Raw genomic sequence first — 20,878 nt, 5'->3', positions numbered from 1 at the left:
ACCCGTTTCAAAAGGACCAGTTCTACTTCAATCCCGATCCATGGTGTTACACTCAAGTCAAGCCAACGAACCCCTAGGCTAATCGCTCGTAAACTTGTTCAGTGTGAAATCCTGGCGGCGGCGACGGCGGCGGCAGTCAACTAATGTGGACGGCAGTTAACGACTCGAAGTATAAGGCGCAACTGCAGTGAACAGCAAGATTGACATACGTGATAAAGATATCCGATTCAGCCAGTACGAGCCAAAACCTCCGAACCTCACGTGGGATCAACAGAATTGACGGGCACCCTCGCTGAAGTCATAGCTGGTCATAGCCCCAAACCCGCTGCTAAGTGTCCAGGAAGGCCTCCCCGTCGTTTTGTCGGGTTCAGGTGATCTCAACAACAGTCAGCTACTCCATGCCCACGAATCCAGTGTTCCCCAGCTTCTTCTCGACATCCGCAATCTTGTCATCTGCGCCAATATCGGTCCCCATGATCCTCACCACCCTCCCCTTGAAATACGCCTCGACATCCTGCTCCTGCTTTTGCCCATCAGGCCCTTCCACGTCCCTCACAACCTTCGGCGCCAGCGGCAGCCCCTTTGTCTCATCCCTCGCCAGCCCATACGCTCCTGTCTTTCCGTGCGTCTTCCCGCACAGCACGTTGCACACCCACTGCACACCCTTCCCGCGCCCATCCAGATTCCTATCCATGACGCTGCGGTGGATATACTCGTGCGTCTCCTCCTGCGAGGCCTCACGCACCTTGCGTCCCTCTTCCAGGTACGTCAGCGGCGAGCGGTCCGCGGAGTAGAACGTGCGCATCATTTTGTAGTACCACTCGGGCTCGTTGGCGCTGCCCTTGCTGGTCGCCCAGGGCGTGCCTTCGGCTTCCGGCCCCGGCGTCTTCTCCGAGTCGATCAGGTAGTCATCCTTGCTGTCGATGTCGGTGAAGGCCAGCTTCCCGCCCTTGGCGACCTGCGCGATCATCCACGCCAAGGTGATGTCGCTCAATCTCGGGTCCTGTTCTCTCCCATTAGCAAAACCAATCATACACAACACGGTGTTTTTATCGATTCTTTTGGCGAAAAGATTCAACTTACATCCAGCCCACCTCCCACGTCGCTATGCCTCCCCGAGAACCAGCACTGCACCATCTCCTGCTCGCCCCAATCCTTACCCTTGGGGTACGCCAACTCGACCGTCTCCTTCTTCGGCACGCGCCACGGCGTCGGCGTGAAGGGCTCCCGCCGCTCATCCAGCGCCAACGCGTGATACGCACACCTCACCCGCGGACTCAACTCACAGTTTCGAAACTCAATCTTCTCCTCAAACATGCCCGCCGCGTGGAAGCCCACCGTGTCCCACACGCCCACGACCTGCACCGCCTCCCTGGCCTGCTTGTGCAACAACCCTTTCTTCTCCAACTGCCCGACAAAGTCGGCGTGCGCGGCCTCGAAGGGCAGGGAGTCCGGCCCCGTGGCCGTCATGTGCGACTCGTGGTCGTAGTACTTGGCGTAGACGAGCGGGAAGTGGTCCATGCCCTTTTTGGTGAGGAGGCCGAGGGACGTGACGAGGCCGGCGATGCTGCGCGCGATGTAGGCGCCGCGGCTGAAGCCGAAGAAGAAGATCTCGTCGCCGATATCGTAGTTGTGCGAGAGAAAGGCGTAGGCCGAGCGGACGGTCGCGGAGACGCCGGAGCCGTAGAGGCCTGCAGGCAGGGGGGGGGTGGTTAGCTACGATGTGTGTTGGGGTGGAGATGGAAGCCAAGCAGGAGGAGGGGGAGGAGGAGGTGGTTGTAAAAGTAGTGGGCTCACCTCCACGCAGGACTGTGCCGCTGGCGCTCCCAACACCGGGCTGGTAGAAGATGACCTGTGGGCGGTCGTGCTTGTGGCCATCGTCGTCGATCGTAGTGTACTTGGCTTTGATGCAGCGGGCGAAGCGCGTCACGTTGGTGGGATACTTGACTTTGCCGACGGAGTTGGAGTCCACCCATGTTCCTGACGGGTATTAGTAGGCAGTGTGTCGAAAAAGGGAGCGTCGGGGACATACCATCGCAAAGGACGATGAGGCGCTTGTGATCCTTGGATGGCGCGGCAGCACCGTTGGTGCCGTTCAAGCCATTACCGCCGCTGCGAGTAGACATGGCTCGGATACCAGGCTGGAGGAAGATGCGAGATCGAGTCAAGGAGAGGAAAAAGCGCATAAGAGGTCAGATGGTTCGTTGGGCTCAAGAAGGGTACGCTTTGAGGCCAGACGTCTGGGCCTGGAACAAATATATGCATTTCAGACTTGGTCCAGCCCTTTGAAGACGGGGCTTTCGCGGATTGCACGCCATAGCCCAACCTCAGAGCCGACATGAGGAACGTGAACTACTGTCTGCTTATGGTGGCTGGCTCGGCTGAGATGCGAATCCTGCAAGGCTGCGTCTGACTCGCACCCATTGGGACACCGTAAGGGTCGGTTGCATGCATGAGTACCAGGCCATGTCCATAGGCCATTCCAGAGGCGGACGCTGCCCACATGCCAGGGTACACCAGGCAGTGAGGGTCGTCCTGCTTAGGGCGAGGCTGACCTGAAAGGTCTCAAGAAGCTCGTATTACAACAGAGTCGGGCGCTTTGTTCAGCACAGCCCTCGTGTAACTTTCGTAAGGAGGCAGCATGAACAAAGCTCATAGCCAATGCAATGAGTCTGTGACTCTGGAAGTTACGGGCTGTCATCAAGAGAAGCGTGCGGACTGGACCGTAGCTTGCATCCGGATCTGCTTCGGCACGCGGCCATCCGGCATGTGAACTGCTGCTTGTCTGCCATAAGGTGGAGTCCCAGACCTTACACGTTGCTATCGAGAGGCAAGGATCAACAACTCGGAATGGCCGGGGCAGATGACTCTTCTGGTGGGAAGCAGTCTCTGATACGGGAAGCGGTCTGTGTTCGAGCAGGGTGGCTGCAGGAGCTGATACCCCGCTCTGCATTTTTCAGCTCCTCAAAGGTCAGCCTCGCGAAACATTTCATAACAGCACTCACGCGTAATGCAGAATGGCAGTGGAGGTTGACATTGAATGTGTAAGGGCAAGCGCCTCATTAGTTCTCGGCTTGAGGGGGCCTGAATGCTGCCTCCTTTCGTCTGGACAGGTTCTCAGACTTAGTGTGCCGGTCTGCATGACCATCATCGGGGCACCATCGGTTCATACTGAGGCACCGAGGAATTGCGCTGGCGCCAAACTTCCGACGAGGGTATCGTTCATTACTCAGTCCAGAACACCGCTCTCGCGCAGGCCTTGCAGTAACTCCGGTTCCAGATATCTCTTCACATCGACATCTTCACTCAAGCCCTTCCTTCTCCTCGTCTTTAGGACGAAATCGCGGGCCGCGCTTCTGGCATCGGCCATCTCGAGCGGCCTGATCTTTATGCTCTTGTCCATGGGATCGCCGGGCACTGTCTCCCATCTGTCGAAAACCATTTGCACAGATGTCGCACCTTGCGTCTGGATTCGGAGATCGGTCTCGAAGCCAAACGAGTCGATCACAGGCAGCAGTGCCTTAGCCGCGTAAAGAGGCGTTCCAGCTACGGGACCGTCCGAGACAACGTGGCCTCGGCGCTTCATCAGGACGTTGTAGAGAACACTGACGCTGTCTGCAGGCCCAGTAACATGCACCGAATAGAGCGGCTCCATGAGTCTCGGGCCGGCCATCAGAAAGCTGCTGTAGACTGCACGACGCGCAGTCGGAATGATCTGTCCACCACCTCGGTAGATGGGCTCGCTCGCCAGTTCGGCGCCCGTGACACGAAACTTCGCATTGCGGATGGGCTCTTCGCAGAGCGGGCCTTCTCGGGCGCCCCAGCTGAAACCCTGCTTCACGCTTTCTTGCACTGATTTCAGCAGTTTCTTGTCGGTATTAGATGGTAGCGTATCGTCGCATAGGATGTTTGGTCCCATTTCGTCTGGCCCAAACGCCCAAATAGATCGAGCAGCAAGCCGATCCCAATCGTAGTTCTCTTCGAAGTACTTGGCAACTTGCCGGATGGGTGAGCGGATCTTCACGGCCCCTGTCTCAATGTCCTGAGCAATGCCGTCATCCAGAGGCTCGGCGATCATGGTAATCTTGTTCTTCTTATTGGGTGTCAGAGCATAGCACATGATGGCGCTAGTCTCTGTGACCGTTTCGCAGAAGCGAGTGACCGGATCTGAGACCTTCAAGTCCATCTCCGCGTAGAGGGTACGGAGATCGTGGAGAACGCAGTCCATGTAGAGCTCTCCAGTACCTAGGAGGATATGCTCGCCGCTTTCCTCGACTTTCGTGGCTATGAGTGGGTAAGACTTGTTGATTTGTCGCAACCCAGCCAACATCTTGGGCAGCTCGGACGGGTTCACCGGCTCCACGGCCACTTTAAAGACTGACTCGGTGAAATGTCGGATAGGTGAGAAAATGTACGGCTCTTCGAGATCTGGCGCAACAACAGTGGCTGTCTTGGATATTGAGTTGTCAATGCCAGAGAGCAGCACCAAGTTACCCGCAGGAACTCCAGATACAGGAATGCTGTAGCGACTGCAAGCAAGGTGCGTTGCGGTGATGGTCGCATTGGCAGAATCCTCCTCGTCTTCCAACGTAAAAGTCTCACCTAGCACGCGGACAGGCTGGTCGGGAGAAGCGGTACCTGACAAAATCCGCCCATATGCATTGAAGCTTTTGACATCAGACGCCGTGAAGAGCTTCGTGACTTCGACAATGAGCGGGCCGTCGGAGTCACATTTAAGCATAGACTCGGCAGCTGACGACGTTTGTGACCCAGTGTAGTATTTCTCAAGCTGTCTCTTGTTGCCCTCGACTGGGGTAGGGATATGCGTCGTGATCATGTCGACGAAACCATCAGCCGGACCGAAAAATTGCGCGCATACCAGCTTCAGCAACACCTTAGCGTCTGACTTCAGCTGAGACGGCTTGAGTGAGATGTTGAGAGAGGCAAGTGTATCCTTCAGGTCCTCCGGCGACTCGCTGATCGTATGCGAGTACAGTTTGTAGATTGGCTCGAGCACGAAATGGACAAAGGCGCGTCTGGCACCTTCCTCGACAGCTTTGCGTGTGAACTTTCGGCTGCCAGGATTGAAGAAGACATCGCCCCATAATCGTCGACCAAACTCGTATGCGTCAACCTTGGCAAACGTGTCGGCGTACATCTTCGCAAACGAAGGAAGAGTAAAGATCCAGTCCATAGACGAGCAGGCGAAAGCGACGTTCCCTTTCTCAGGCGACAATCTCCTCGACTCGCCGCGACCAGGGATTGTATTCTCAATGGTCGTGTTTACCTGCTCCACCACGTGCTTAAGCTTGAAGTAGGCGTCGGCTGGCGGTAGCTTTAGCTCCAATATTAACCGGTCCATCTTGTTCAGCACAAGCACAAGGGGCATATCTTCCAACACAGCATGCTTAATGACTTGCTCCGCGCCCACCTGGACACCTTCCACAACATCGACCACCAACACCACACCGTCGACTAAGCGCATACTCGATGCAACCTCATCGACAAAGTTGGCATGACCTGGCGTATCGATAATATTGAGCAGATGCGACTTGCCCTTGGTGCCTTGCATAACAAGGCTGATTGGCGCACTCTTGATGCTCACTCCGCGTTCACGCTCGAGGAAATGCGTGTCCGTATACCGTAATTGTTCATCTCTTTTTCGGCCGACCTTTTTGTCGAGCCTGTCCTGCAAGTCGTGCGTCTGCATGACCAGCATGTCCACGAATGCCGTCTTGCCGTGGTGCAAATGGCCTGCGATGGCAATATTTCTGATACCCTCCGGGAAACTCAGCAAATCCGTCATAAAGTCTCTCGAGTAGTACACCGGCGGCAGATCCGCCTCCTGCACCTGGAACTTCTTCTGCGCCACGGGCGCAATGATAGGCACCGACAACGGCTGTGCGTCCTCCTCTTGCACCATAGTCTCCACCTCTTCGCCGTAAACCTGTGAGGCGGAAGGGTAGTATTGTTTGTCTTCGTGCAGGATCACAGCATTGGAGGTGGGCTCTTCGTCGACATCCATCTGGGCATCCGCTGCAGCTGGCTCCTCGTCGCTGTCTTCATCGTAGACGTAGTTCTGGCCGGCAACGTCGCCATCCTGTGAACCCTCCTCCTCGTCGGAGGCGACTTCGCCGATGAAGTTGCCGAACTCGTCATACAGATCGTCCATGGCGGCGTTGGAGGGTACTGACGCTCGTCCGAGACAGACCTTTGCAAGTGCGAAGCTGCAAATCTGCGGCGTGCATCTGTTGAACCTCGAAGCGTTGCAGCAGTTTTTTGCGGAGCCTTGTCTTGGCAGGCAGTAAAAGTGGAGTCGTTCGTGAGGCTGAACTTTAGGGAGGAGGGGCAGCAGGTGGGTGCGATGATCCTGTGAGCGCTTTCGAACCTTTGGACAACGCTGCTGTGGCCGTCGACAGTGGACGCGGTGCTCTTGCTATTGTCGGGAATATTTTGGACTGGGAGAAGTTGCCTAGCCAGGCATGTCTCATCTCAGTCCATCCACGATCGCATCCGGAATATTTATGTTCAAAGTACAACTGCCATCTACCCGCGACGTGCAACGTCTCACAAGTTACACGTTAATTCATAGCCACAGGTCAATCCAACAACAGCTCATCTAACCATGTGACCAGCCCCGACGCATAGCCCAAACACATCTGGCCCTCGTGTACCGGCCTGGGCCGTAGAACACCCGAAGCGGGGGTGGCAGCCGAGGCTGAGAAATACTAGCCGTACTGAAGCAGGTATATATCTAGTTGAACATCCTATTGTAAGGAGCCGAACATTTATCCCCATTCAGTCCCCATAGCAGTCGTTGCCTCCGCAGTCCATCAACCAGCCCAACACAAACCCCCCTACACCACACCCCCAGCAGTGACCATCATGGCCGCCACCCCCAGCAAACCAATCACCACCGTCGTGTCCTACCCATCCAAAGACCCCAAGACCGGCGCCCCTCTGACCTTCAACATGGAATACTACCTCTCCAAACACATGCCGCTCATCGACAAGGTCTGGGGCAAGCACAACATGCTGCGCTGGCACATTCACCAGTTCCCCAGCCCGGACCCCGTGACGGGGGAGGCCCCACCCTATGGCGTGCAGACCACCATCTACTGGGAGACGGTGGAGGACTTCAAGGCCGCCATGGCGGACGCGGGCAGTGCGGTCACGGGCAAGGATGTGGAGAGGTTCAGCAATGTGTGGCCGGTGATTTGGACCGGGGAGGTGGCGGGGAGTGAGGAGAGGGGGGGTGTTGAGGAGAATATGAAGAGTTTTGTTTATGGTGAAGGGGGTTTGTGAGGTGGCGAGGGGGAGGAAGGGAGGTATGAGGTCCGGCAGCTAGCGAATGGAGGGTGGACGATTGAGCGAGCTTGCCAAGAAAGAGTGGCTTTCGTACAGAGGATTATATATCCATATATTATTCTGTTGCAGGATATTTCAGCATATGCAGGAACACTTTGCTACAGCATGCCGGAGTATGTGCGAAAATGGACTTCGTGCTCTGAAGAGCGGGGTCGTGCCGATGAGTGCTGGAAATTTATCAAGTATTCCTGTTTTCGCCCGGGTGATGTACAGTTCCCAGCATTGTGCTTAGCAGTAAAAGCTATGTTCATACATCGTTAGATGTCGTAAACCCTAGAACCGTGTTGAGGCCTTTCATGCAGCAGTATTCGCGACGGCTTCAACACGATATCTCGGGGATGGCGAATGGTACGAGCGTAGGCTGGAGTCTAGCGATCAGGACGCCACATAACATGTTGCCAACGGTTCATGCAACGCCCCGGCTCTCCTATGTGGCCTTGGGCTTGGAGAAGTCGCTTGAGACCCGAGGCCTGTCATTGCCAGGGTCTGCTAGGCCACACCTCGCACGGTACTGATGCGAATGTCATTGGGTGGGGGTAAAATGGACCGGGAGATTGATTCATGGCGATTGTGCTTGGATTTAGACCCTGGTCGTGGTCCATCAAATTCCAGTATTGTTGGTCGTGGTATTTCATCATGCTGCCGATCTGAGACATATGATAAAGGTGTGGGTTCACGAAAGACTTTTGCTGATTGTAATGGTTGTAGTGCCATCCGTTTGGTGGGCCAAGTGCTGCGTCGGATAGGAGTGCAGGCTGATTTGGCCACTCTGCAGGCAGGTGCCAAACAACACCGGCTTCTGCAACATTTTTGTTAATCGGTATTGGAGTCATCGGAGCGCTGGACTCGGAACTGGCTACGGACTGATCCTGGCGAGTTATGGCACGCTCTGTAGCATTCGGACAGAGCATGTCGCTCTTGGCACGTCGAGCTTGCTTGAAATCAACGTGAGCCTCGCCTCGAGAATCAATGCGCAGCGAGGTTGCACACTTCGGGCGTTTGACACACTTTGGCAGCTTGGCTCGGACCGCGGGCGATGGCTCCTGGTGAACAGAGGAAGATATAGTTGACGATGGCGTGCCGTTGGTTGAAGGTGAGCTTCTTTCACCTCTATAACTCCGGGATTCGTGGGGCATCGGACGACTAGGAGTTTCCCGCATGGGCATTGAATGATGATGGAAGAGACTCTGCTCCGGAGAAGTAGGTCCCAAAAGGACATTCGTGCCGGTAGGAGATTCTGTCTTGCACGTGGCACTGTAACTTCGGCCTGAATGGGGAATACATGAAAGTGAGGCAGCGATCGGTTCTGCAGGGCCATGCGGAGGTGTCAGTGCTGTGTCGTGAATCATTTTGCTATATGTTTCATCTGGGAAGGTAGGCCCAATTCGTCGACTCGTTTGTGGAAGGAGACTTCCCGGCCGGGAAACGTGGTATGAATGATGGTCATTTTTGTCGTTGATGCTATGGGCGGCACTGCCTTCATTTAGCACTGGCTTGAGACGGAGCCCAGAATTGCAGGCTTACGCGTCTCCCTTCTTTCGCTGGGGTCTGCGAGGACGGTATTGACAATGGCAGTTTGCTATCTCTCATGTCAGTCTGCGTAAGCTCTTTGTACTGCTTCACATTCGCGTGGCAACATTGGGTTCGCAGGCCGTGGTACTCACACTGTACACATGTACCGCAGGGGTTCCCGCCGTTGCACTGTTGGGTATCTTAGCCTTGCTGAGCTCGAAGTCAGATGAGGCCTCACCTTGGTCTTCTTGAGCTTGCAGCGATCGCATGCTCGAGCAGTCCTCCGACGGTCGGGCTTGCCCTTATAGATCGGCATCAGGAGGATGGCTGATTGATTTGGCGTGCACGCGCCGACTTCTGCTTCATGGGGCTGGAGCAATGCATTGGTGCCATTCAACAACGCCAACAAGACGACAGTCATGAGTAAATTCGAGACCGCAAATTCAGCTGGGCTGTAGTGGCTTTTGTGAGAAGTGTTGCACAGCATGAACGGTTGTACGGCAGCTGTCATTCTCGAATGCCTGTCGAAATGAACGAGCCCAAGCCAACGGCACCAAGCCACGGCTGCTGCACGAACGTTCACATAAGGTATAAGGAGTCATTGCGCCACACGCGTGCATCGGGGGGATGCGGCTCGGTTTTAGTGCTCAGGTGGATATCGTATTCCAAGCTGCTGGTTGCCCAAAAATCAGCCGAGGATGGGCGGAAGCGGCTCGACCGTGGTCAACGGAAATGCAACTCCGCAGGGTCATTGCTTGAACCGTGGGGCTTCTCCAAAAAGTAGATGAGGTTCTCGATAAGCCTAAAGTCTGTATCTGCAATAAATGTAGTGGTGATTGCAGCAGGGGTTTGTGGCGCAACCCCTCGTTCCCTGCGAGGCCGTTAGTGGCACTGCAATCAGGTGAGCTCTTCTCGAATTTCAGCAATGGTGGACTATTGTTGATGAACATGCACTGCAGTTGACGACAATATCCGAGATATGTATCGCAGGTACAGCTTGCCTTGGGCCCCGCGTGACAGGTTGCTCGGGACCATGCGGGCAACAATGGCTGCTTTGGCACTCGTGTTGAATTACCCATGTGTGCGCGCAGGTTCCACGCCACTCTCAAGCCACGCAGGCCGGTCCGCATGGCCACGAAATACTGGCGAGCCACGTTTGGAAGACTTGCTGGTGTTCATTGGTCAAGTTCTGAAAACCCCAAGCTCGAGAGTGCACTATCTCGTATTTCCGCTGCCCGACCTCCCGGGATGTTTGCGTAAAATATAACAAGGATACTCCGAGATTGGCCTCTGCACTTTGACCACGCGGACTTCCACATTATATCGAAGGGTCCCGTTTCTGCTAGTAACACGCATGGTGCAAGTCACGCAGTTAGCTCGTTTCTGCAGATATGCGTACGCAGATATGCCCTACAGGTGCGCATAAAGTGACTAGATTCAGGATTCCAATGGTCAACGAGGCGTACTTGTGCAGATTAGCCCGGTGCATGACAGCGTACAACCGAAAGCCTGCATGATGGCTCGTTTCGAGGCATGCTCGTCTGGAAGATCTTCGCATGGCAATTAGTCTTGAATGATCGATTTCTAAGATCATTCGCTATGTTAGCGAACATATACATCGGCTCACACGGGTGGGGTCGGCCGCCAAGGAGCCGACTGGTGTCAGCACAACGTAGCTCATTGAGTTCACAAGTAGACCTATATCGGCCACAGTGAACATGACGGCGGAAACGGTTTGTAGCAGTTGGTGGTGCTGGGTAGATGCGGGATGGATTGACGGCCTTGACGTCAAGAGTCGCAAGCTGCGCCGCACCGTGGCCCTAACAGACGGAAGACTGCTCCATGGACGATGAGTAGAAGCCGCAAGCTCGCAAACCTGAGTCACCGGTCCCGCCATCAGCGCCAGAGCGGTGAGGATTCTCTGTGGGGTTCATATTCGTGAGGAATCGATGTTTGCTGAAGTCATGGATTGAAGCTTTACGGGACGGTCGGGAAGACGGCGAGGACAAGGGCAAGCGAAGCCAAAGTGCAATATCGTCATCCCAGCCTCTCCAGGATGATGGGTATTTCTCCTTGGTCATGACTTCAGACCAGTCAGGAAGGACCTGGGGTCTAGCCGGTAGCAGTGGGGGAACGTTTGCCGCTATCAGGACTCATACGGTAAGATGCAGCACGGAACATTACTCCGGCGAGGGTAAAAAATGCCAAGGGGCATGCCTTAATCGACGATGACGAGCTCCATTGACGAGCTCGTTCCCACTCGCAGCGAGCATGACGGGAGAGTGGCGGTGAATGGCATCAGAGATGTGATAGTGGTGGAATGATGGTAGTTGTTGGCTAGAGTGCACTTGTCCCGGTACAGACTGAAGATGCGGACTGGTTCGCTCATGACCAGGAAAATGGACTTGTCTTGCCCAGAGGAGGTCTCGACAGCTTAGGTCGGTAGGACATAAGTTTTGTGCTTCGAGAATACAGAGCACCGCAGTAAGATCAAAATAGTCGAAACTTTATCAACACCCTCGGAGACGCGTCGTGCATCCAAGGATCGAAGATCATCTTGAAGCCATCAAGCGACCGCGAAGCACGCTGTTTCGGGAGAAGAATGCTTCATACGTGTCGCTGTCTGAGAAGGTCCAAGAAAAATTTCGATGCTCGAGTCGTGATTGGTTGAAATCTTCTCGCACCGCCTCTCAGCACCGTTCCGCCTCTTCAGTTTTTCCAACATGGCGCTTTCGAGACTCCAGGTCTTCTCCATTGTTATATGGCTACGTGGAAAATCAGGGACTCGATTACCCTATTTGGATTCCCTTGACACATATTTACCCGCCAGGTCTGCCATGAGGAGAACTTGGCCATTGTGACCTTTTCCGCGCCAATCATATCGCCACATGGCTCCCGGGCCTGTGAGGATGGCGTGCTGCATAGGCTTCGACATATATGCTCCGAGGGTTCTAATGGGGCTGATCAATACGATCAACCATCGACCTTTCTATTACTCCGGGCGACTATTAGCCAAGCCGCTATATTCTACGTCTGGGAAAACCTCCCTGCTGGCTATCCAATAGACCATGCCGCCGCAGGACCCGATGGCGACTAACCAGGGGCCCGATGATGACCCTGACCCTGACCCCGACCCCGACACCACGCATCGACAGCCCCATGAAGCTGATCCTCAACGTCTTCAACGCACAAGAACATTTTCCTTGGCTGGCCCGCCTACGTACGAGGCTACGCAACACTGCTACCGAACAGACAGCTATGTTCAACCGGAATACCGTACCTACCAGGAACGGTACGAGCAGGAGAGGGCCCCAATATGGGGCTTGGCAGCACCCCTTCCTCGGACCGTCCGGCCTGGAATGAGACCGAGACGTGCTTCTGATGCTCAGACACTGCCGGGTGAAGTGCCTACAGTCAACAATGTTCAAGATTACATGCGTCATGTGCAATCCAACGTTAGCCACCAACCATCGACAGCACGTCCACTTAGACGCCCATCGACGAGACGTCCTACATATCGACGTCCGTCGACCACTGAACCGATTCGGGAGGACAGTCCCCCGACCTATCGCCCATCAGAAGATCATTCCGAGGTGCAACCTACCGAGACCGCAGCAGCACACACCTCCCAAGACGCTTCTCACCTATCGCGAGTTGATCTGTTGAGAACCGCTGCCGCCAACGCGTGGCAACAGCATGACGATGCTTCTGCTGAGCACGGCGAGACTTTTAACGAGCGAACCCCCGGCCAAGTGGAACAAGAAATTTCTCACCACGCCTCCCACGATTTCGCGACCGATGCACCATCTCGCCCTGCCCTAGCCCCAATCCAAGAAGTTCCTCGCCCATCACTGGTGGACAAGCCCGAGGTCGAGGCGCTCCGTAAACAGCTTCAGGCACAAGCCGACTTTGTGCCACACCGCGGCCGCTCCATCGCCCGCGCCCCGACCGAATGCGACTGGGAAGCGCCGCCGCACCACCCCACACCAGCGCAGCGCTTCTTCTCGCACCTGCACCGCACCCACTCCCGCCGCTCGCAGTCGTCGTCCTCCGCGCGACACGACCCATTCCACCACCAGGAATACCTCAACACCTGGTCCAAATACCGCTACTTCCTCCGCGAGCCCCTCTCCGAGTTCCTCGCCTGCTTCGTCATGATGTTCCTCGGCTTCGCGGCCAACCTGATGAACAAGATCAACCAAGTCTCCGACCCCAGCGTGATCCGCTACGGCGACTTCGTCTCCACCAACCTCACCTGGGGCTGGGCCTGCATGGCAGCCATCTACATCGCCGGCGGCGTCTCCGGCGCACACCTCTCGCCCGTCGTGACCATCACGCTCTGGCTGTTCCGCGGCTTCCCCCGCCGCCTCATCTGGCGGTACGTGGTCGCGCAGCTCCTGGGCTGCTTCCTCGCGGCGCTGGCCGTGTACGCGCTGTACCGCGACGCCATCACCACCACCGCCACGCAGGCCGGCGTGGACGCCTACGAGGCCATCTTCGCCACCAGCTCCGTCTTCCACACCAGCCCCTCGGCGGGCGTCGGCAGCGCGACCATCTTCTGCACGCAGGCGCTGATGGTGGCGCTCTTCACGATCACGGTGCTGGCGCTGGGCGACGACCGCAACGCGCCCCCCGGCGCCGGCATGAACGCCTTCATCGTGGGGCTGTTCGTCTTCGTCATCGCCGCCGCGTTCCCCTACAACACGGGCGCGAGCTTCAACCCCTTCCGCGACTTTGGGCCGCGCCTCGTCGTCAGCATGGTGTGGGCGCGCGGGGACATCTGGACCGTGCGCGCCTGCTACTGGATCTGGGCGTGTTGGGTTGCCCCGATGGTGGGGAGTCTCCTGGGCGCGGCCGTCTATGATATCTGCATCTTCACCGGCGGGGAAAGTCCCGTCAATTATCCGGGGATGGGCACCGCGGTGTTTGAACGGACTGCGGAGGGGTGGAAGCAGCGGGTGAATGCGCTGCGGGGGAAGGGGAGGGAGGCGGATGAGGAGCAGGGCGATTTGGAGCTGAAACGGAAGGAGGGACATTGATGAGATGAGGCTGTGGATGTGGTGTAATGGGCGATGAGAGAACGGTTTCAACTTCCTTTTCTTTGAGCGTTCCTGATGATACCCCCCCTGAGCACTTTTACATGTATTATTACTTAATACCTAATGATGAGAGAGAGTTATGGATCGAAAATCATCAGTCATTTCTTTGCAATAACTGGGCTATGACTGTGAGAAGCCCAAGGCAGTTGAAGGGCGCGGCACTCCCGCTCGTTCCAGCTGTACATGTTGTACGTGGGGGAGGACCTGACGCGCCAAGACATTCACTGCCTGAAGACATCTGGCCTGCCAAGAGGCGCATTTAGCTGGGATGACACTCCGAATATTACCTGGAGGTGCAAAAGCAGCTTGGGTCGTCAGGAAAGAGTCACCAGTGTAAGTCCTGAGATTGGCCATCAAGCCACTTGATTCATGTACCATGGGTATAGTGCTGCACTTTTCGACATCCGCTGGCAAATCGCTGTTAGACTGACACCTCCTTGGAATTTGGCTTCAAAGACCGTCAGCTTGATCCTACATCAGTGACTCAATGACGAGCGCACTAGCCCCACCGCCGCCGTTGCAGATACCCACACAGCCGATCTTGCCCTTCTTTGCCTTCAAAACACCTAGGAGGGTGCAGACGATTCTGGCACCGCTGGCACCAAGAGGGTGACCAATGGCAACCGCACCGCCGTGTAGATTGACCTTGTCGTCCTTGAGACCCAGTAGCTTCAAGTTGGCGAGAGCTACCACGCTGAAAGCTTCGTTGATCTCGAATGCATCAACATCCTCCTGCTTGATTCCGGCATGCTTGAGCGCTTTGGGAATGGCAATGGCCGGAGCCGTGGTGAATTTGCTGGGTTGCTGAGCAGCGTCGCCCCAGCCCAGGATCTTTGCGAGAGGCTTGATGTTCAGCTCCTTCAATTTTTCCTCCGACACGAGGACGACTGCAGCGCCACCGTCATTTAGCGGCGAGGCATTGGGCGCTGTGACGGTACCGCCATTAGGGATGAAGGCAGGCTTCATGGATTTCAGCTTATCGACATTGAGGTTCTTGGGCTCGTCATCCTTGTCCACCGTGGTGCCAGGCTTTCCTCGGACACCAGGAATCTCAACAGGGCTCATCTCAAAATCGAAGAGACCGTCTTTATGCGCCGCCTGCGCTCTTTGATATGACTGAATGGCGTACTCGTCTTGTTGTTCACGATTGAAGGAATGGTCTTGTGCGCATTCCTCAGCCTGCAGACCCATGTGCTCTTTCTTGCCATAGGCATCTGTGAGGCCATCTCGGAGGACTGCGTCGACCAGTGTCTGGTCACCGAACTTGGCGCCGGTGCGGAGGTTGGGGAGGTAGTGAGGAGCGTTGGACATGGATTCGGCACCACCAGCGACGACGATATCGGCATTGCCAGTCATGATGGTTTGGGCTCCAAGCACGATGGCTTTGACACCAGAGGCGCAGACTTTGTTGACCGTAGTGCAAACGGTGGAGTTCTCCAGACCGGCACCAAGGGCGCACTGGCGAGCAGGGTTCTGTCCAATGCTGCATGAAGGTTAGATGTGCATCGACACAGGAGATAGGTATCCTTACCCGGCCGAGATGACATTGCCAAAGAAGACTTCCTGGACATCTGAGGGCTTGATCTCGGGCACTCTCTGGAGCGCAGCTGCAACAGATCAGTTCACGTATCGGCGGCGCGGTGTGATTGACTTACATTTGATGGCATGGGAGCCGAGTTGAGGAGCAGTCAAAGAGGAAAGGGAGCCCAAGAAGCTACCCACGGGCGTTCTTGCGGCTGCGACAATGTATACAGGAGGTAGAGATGGCGAGGCTTTCACACCGTTGGTGGCCATGGTTGCGAGGCGGGGTGCTGCTGGGAGGGGTGTGTTGTACTCGAATGCGAAGTTTTCACGACTAGGAAACAAAAGCAGTGGCAAGTGTTACAGACACCAGATGAGCCAGCGAGGTGCAGCAAAGTGTTGAGTAAACAGAGCGATAGATTAGTGCTGTGCGGTGGTTGAGAACGCCCACACATCCACACACCGATAATTGTCGACATGACACGACCCGGAACTTGGTCGTCCAAAATTAATGATCGACCCGCAGCCGAGTGACTCCACCCGCACCTGCACCTGCACCCTGGAGCTTCACCGCCGACGTCGCCCCGCGTGGTACCTGCATTGTTCCCTCTTGCCTCAATGAATTCTCAACAACTTACATCTGGCCACAGTGGCATCGTCGCGAGTGCTGCCAGACAAACGAGTTTGTTATGGAACCTCAGTGTCCCAGAATCACTACCATATGCCCCTGGAACTTTGCAATGGGCAGAGAGCCAATCCGGCTAAGACTCACCATTGATGTGCCCGGACTGTGCTGCCTAGTGCCCAAATCACCACCAGTCAGACTGTGCCGCCAGCCTGGCGAAGACTTTTTGCTGCAGGCGCAACACTGTCCCAGATGCTGGTATTGGAGCAACAAGGGTCCTGGCGAGGACACTCCATGCTAACACCAGTCGTCGAGGCCGGCCATATATACTTGCGCCGCCTCGAATCTCAGCCTGATCAAGTTCACCTTCAGCTTTCCGATCTGTAGCCTTGGGTAGAGACCCGTACGAAGTGGAATAACACCACGCACAATCATGTCAAACGATACGTCCAGCGCTTACGATTGTGCTAGCTGCCCACACAGCATTGAGCCTTACGGCGACATATCAGGCATCGGCGTATGGCCAGGCTATATTACCCATCGGCTTTCACTGATCGCAACCAGGTCATTATCGGGTACATGGGCTCCGCTGCCCTAGTCGTCGCTATCATTGTTGTGTATTATGCCCGAACTTTTGACGCGACCGAAGATCCCTTTCGCATAAGGGGAGACGATAATTCAGTCATATCCGCCTACTCACGCTCAAACCAATGTGACCTCATCTTCTCTAACCTGAGCGCGGTCTTCAGGGCGTCCTTGTCGGGAGGGCATGTCGTCCAGCTTACCGATAAGCCCAAACAACGTCGTGACACCCCTCTTCAAACCGCCCTAGAACAGGTACGTGAACGTACGAACCCCGCATATCGGCTCTGTTCCAACTAGACAGTGCGTGCTCTCAATGAGTGACCTGCAGATTCTGACCGGCATCTCAATCCTCATTAGCGGCTTTGTCCAACTTCGTTCGGGCCTGCAGTGTTATCACTGGCAGCTTCTCGTCTATCTAGCCTGGTTCTCCAGCCTGACTCATCAAGCCTGTTTGACATTTCTGAGGAACTATCTGTATAATCACCAGGGTGAAAGATCGTGGCGCTTGGTGCTGATGAGTCTGCTTGCTGCTATGCTAATTGTTGCCATGGTACCCACAGGAAATTACGACTGGAGCAGTGGCTTTTGGGGCGTCTCAAGTGACTTCAACGAAGGCGACTGCAGTGGACTGAGGCCTCGTCCCGTTGATTCTGCAGTGTGCTACTATGAACGAACAACGGATATCGACGACCTCACCTACAGCTCTATGATACTTTCCGTATTGCTGGTCGGACTAGGATTTCTGTCGCGTGTTATCAGACTTCATAAAACACTCTCTATTGACGTCGTCAACAGGGCACGGAAGGGAGTCAGTAAACGCGCGAGAGGAGCGCTCCTCCGACTGTATCAGTGGTGCGACGTTGCAAAGACACCCAACAGCTTGGCCAGACTCTTTGTCTATCGTCCACTTCTCGCAGTATTCCTATCTGGGAGAGTATTCGTGGAGTGCTGGTCCTCAATGTATTGTGAGGTGAGTATCTCTTGCTTGCATGATATATGCTCTGTCTCTAGGACTGTTACCACGACTGACAGAACGGATTCCTCTCCAGGTGCTATGGCTGTGTGCGAGTTTTCTTTGGGGGCGTTACGCTTTTTCGCAACATATACGCTATATCCACAGGACCCTGGTGATTGGAGTGAGTCTCTGTCCTGGGACCTGGTCCGCAGTACCACGAAATCTGCGCCACGAGTGACATTGCATCCCTACGAGCCCCGTCCGGACATGGAACTGATTCAACCACTGAATAGCATTCGGTCAAATAGTACCTGTTGTCTTGCTTGCAGCTCCTCTGCTTGCAGTCATCCAGTACATTTTCTCGGGTAAGTGGCCACCGCTCATGACAGAACCCTGTTGCGTCTCTTATAAAGACTGGGCCTGACTCGACAGGACGCCACGATCCTGCGCACCGCAAATCTTCTTCGCCGTCTGCGGCCGGCGCCAGTGGCACGACACAAGCGACACTGGTGAGCTCTGTGGACGCTGGAACGGCCATTTGTCCCTCCATACGCCGGTCCCAAACTCTGCCTATTTCGCCTACGACTCATCGCTTGACGCCTTCATCGGTTTCGGGTCTGTCAGGCCCAACAACGTCTGCGAGTGGAGTGGTCTCCGCCGCGCCGCCGTTGCATTCACCCCGACGAACTCTTACATTACTTGATGTCGGTGCAATGTACACCCATCCTGCCGATGGAGTTCATGATGATCCCAATGTCGATTTTCTTGCCTTGAGCCTCTGGTATCAAGGGCTCGTCTTTCTAATCATGGTGCAACTGATGTTTTATATCCTTGTCACGGTCCTGGCATACTCGCTGGGAAACGACAAGCTCGTTGCCATCTTCATACCTGACCGAGGATCGTGGTGGTCCTGGCCACCACTCACCGTGGCCCTCTTCCCAGTCCTGCTTGTATTGAGTTCTCTGTTAATCGAATCTCTTGGGCACGGCAATACTGGTCATAAACTTTTATACCATATTTTAAAGCTGATCAGATTTTACGCCTGTGCCTTCATTATCGGCATGTACCCGTGGTCAGGCATGAGCCACTTGGCGCTGTATGCGGGTTTTGGGCTCTATATCGTTGCTGGCTTTCTATACAGGCTTTTCGGACACGAGGGATTGGCAGCAAATCTGCAGGAAATTGCACAGTCCTGCAGAAGCACGTGGGAGAAATTGTCACGTCTAGCGCATCGAAGCTAGGGGTACGATGATTCGGCTGTCTGATCATCGTGGGTCGGCTATTGTCTCCGAGGGAGCTAACGACTGCGTCCTAATTGCCCCCAAGGGGTTGACCGAACAAAGAGAGATCCTGATGTTCTTTACAAATGAAAGTGCTGAGGTGTCGGAGGAAACCCTTCGTCGGTGTTCAATTCGATCGTGCTGCTCATTTCTGGTGACCTGACAAATCGACATCCAGCTATGATCAAAGCAGAGCTTAACCGCTGTTGACTCTCTTACTCTCCTCTTGCACAGCAGCGACAATGGTGTCCTCGAGTGCCGGCCCCGAAGGGCTCCAGCCCAGATCGCGCCTCGCTCGAGATGACTTGAGTCGCGCATTAGTTCCGAATAGCACAGCACTGTGCGGCCTGAACTGGTCGGCCTCTTCTGGCGTCAAACTCTTGACCTCGTCGGAAGCGATGAGTCCAGCTTCAACCGCGGCCTGTGAGATGCGTTTCGCGATGTCTCCAAAAGACTGAAAAAACAGTCAGCTGCGTTTTTCTCGGTTCGTCGACGGTTCCTGAAACTTACCATAAGCCCAGCTTCCGGGAAGAAGATGCCGTCCTGATTCCACAGCCCATCGCGGCCATCGATGGCTGCTTCAAGCAGCAGAACAATCATGGCGCCAACATCACTGACGTGAACGTTGCTCCACGCGGCCTGTCCCTTGCCCACGGCGAAAGACCGTCCGTTGCGCAGCGTGTATTCCACCACTTCGGGGCCCTGTATACTGCGCTTGTTCAGCGGTCCACGACCTTCTCCGTAAATCAGGGGCCCCGGCAAGAGCGCCGTCCGAACCGTGGCCGCATCTTGATCGAGGGCCAGGATATCCACCACCCGCGCCGGATTCGACCTGATAACCTCGTGAATGATCTCCGCGACGTCTCTGACGTCGTCGTACACCCTGTCGCTCGGCTCGCCATACCTACCAGCCTGGACCTCAGCGTTGCTGAACATGGACGCGCCAGAGATCTGGATCCAGTGCCGCCCTCCCGGCGTCGGCGTCTGCCGGCGTCGACTGCTACTGAGCCCCGCCACGATGGCCTGCGAGCTGCCCTCGTGCTTCGTACTCGCGAGGTGGAGCACGACGTCCGCGTCGCGTGCTTCCCGCTCGATCAAGCCGGAGTCATCGAGATCGCCCGGCACGATGCCGACGGTGGGGTATGCCTCGCTGATGGCCGCCGCTTTCTGTGCGTCCCGTACGAGGCAGCGCAGCTGTATGGGTCGTGCCAGTCGCGAGAGCTGGTAGAGGGTCTCGCCGCCTAGGTAGCCTGAGGCGCCGGTCCTGTTGGGGGCGTGGGTGTGTCAGCGAGCTCGACGTGGATGTGGCGTGAGAGGGGGTAACGGACAGGAAGACTTTTGTTGTGGCCATCTCAGCAGACAATGACCCAGAGTTGTGTAGTTTAGAGACTACAGATGGTGATGATTATCAGCGTGGCTTCTCTAGTGATGACCACTTGTAGAGGCAGCATAGGCAGCAGCCAGCGGTGTACCAGTAGCCAGTAGCCAGTAGCCAGCCAGCCACGCCTTTTGACGCTTTCACGACGGATCTCTTATATACTTTTGATACCGTGATGTGACTCTACACACTACGGTGCCTCTCTTTATTGGTCAGCCCGTATTTTCCTCTGCTGTAGTACACTGTAGAACCGTTAGCCCCCAAATTCCAACAGCTTATAAATCCCTCCTAGGTCAAGATCAAGGTCAAATCAAGGCAAGGCAAATTCCGTTGCTCGATCGTCTTCTCAACCCAGTCATGATTGGTGTTGTGCTCCGGACTGTTTCCGGTCTCGTCTCGTCTAGCCAGACTATCATAGATCCCGTACCATGCTCAAGTTACATATGGTACAATCAATAGGTAGGGCGCTGCCGCCCCCACCACCCGCCACCCCACACATGACATGCCCGGAGCCACTCTCCAGACTTCCTCCCCAGTCTCTTCTACCACTGCGCT

The 20,878-nt window shown here is 55.5% G+C and overlaps 6 protein-coding genes across 6 annotated transcripts; 2 read left to right on the top strand and 4 right to left on the bottom strand.

The window, feature by feature from the left end:
• Positions 1–391: 391 nt before the first annotated feature.
• Positions 392–2,126, bottom strand: HMPREF1541_08423 (uncharacterized protein; the record flags this gene model as incomplete). Its single annotated transcript, XM_008722742.1, has 4 exons — positions 392–1,003; positions 1,084–1,691; positions 1,798–1,980; positions 2,033–2,126. 4 exons carry the CDS (start codon positions 2,124–2,126, stop codon positions 392–394), a joined length of 1,497 nt encoding a protein of 498 aa, XP_008720964.1.
• Positions 2,127–3,229: 1,103 nt separating this feature from the next.
• Positions 3,230–6,172, bottom strand: HMPREF1541_08422 (uncharacterized protein; the record flags this gene model as incomplete). The annotated part of the gene is made up of 1 exon (XM_008722741.1): positions 3,230–6,172. One exon carries the CDS (start codon positions 6,170–6,172, stop codon positions 3,230–3,232), a length of 2,943 nt encoding a protein of 980 aa, XP_008720963.1.
• A 713-nt stretch (positions 6,173–6,885) lies between these two features.
• HMPREF1541_08421 (uncharacterized protein) lies at positions 6,886–7,305 on the top strand (the record flags this gene model as incomplete). The annotated part of the gene is made up of 1 exon (XM_008722740.1): positions 6,886–7,305. One exon carries the CDS (start codon positions 6,886–6,888, stop codon positions 7,303–7,305), a length of 420 nt encoding a protein of 139 aa, XP_008720962.1.
• Positions 7,306–11,948: 4,643 nt separating this feature from the next.
• On the top strand, positions 11,949–13,919 carry HMPREF1541_08420 (uncharacterized protein; the record flags this gene model as incomplete). Its single annotated transcript, XM_008722739.1, has 1 exon — positions 11,949–13,919. One exon carries the CDS (start codon positions 11,949–11,951, stop codon positions 13,917–13,919), a length of 1,971 nt encoding a protein of 656 aa, XP_008720961.1.
• Positions 13,920–14,450: 531 nt separating this feature from the next.
• HMPREF1541_08419 (uncharacterized protein) lies at positions 14,451–15,773 on the bottom strand (the record flags this gene model as incomplete). Its single annotated transcript, XM_008722738.1, has 3 exons — positions 14,451–15,462; positions 15,511–15,586; positions 15,635–15,773. 3 exons carry the CDS (start codon positions 15,771–15,773, stop codon positions 14,451–14,453), a joined length of 1,227 nt encoding a protein of 408 aa, XP_008720960.1.
• A 3,368-nt stretch (positions 15,774–19,141) lies between these two features.
• HMPREF1541_08418 (uncharacterized protein) lies at positions 19,142–20,296 on the bottom strand (the record flags this gene model as incomplete). The annotated part of the gene is made up of 3 exons (XM_008722737.1): positions 19,142–19,399; positions 19,456–20,209; positions 20,274–20,296. The coding sequence occupies 3 exons, from the start codon at positions 20,294–20,296 to the stop codon at positions 19,142–19,144; spliced, it is 1,035 nt and encodes a 344-aa protein (XP_008720959.1).
• Positions 20,297–20,878: the final 582 nt, after the last annotated feature.

This window comes from Cyphellophora europaea (genome assembly GCF_000365145.1).
Source record: "Cyphellophora europaea CBS 101466 unplaced genomic scaffold supercont1.8, whole genome shotgun sequence".
Classification (NCBI taxonomy): Eukaryota; Fungi; Ascomycota; class Eurotiomycetes; order Chaetothyriales; family Cyphellophoraceae; genus Cyphellophora; species Cyphellophora europaea.
The sequence above is the reverse complement of the archived record's forward strand: the minus strand, read 5'-3'. Positions and strand labels throughout refer to the sequence as shown.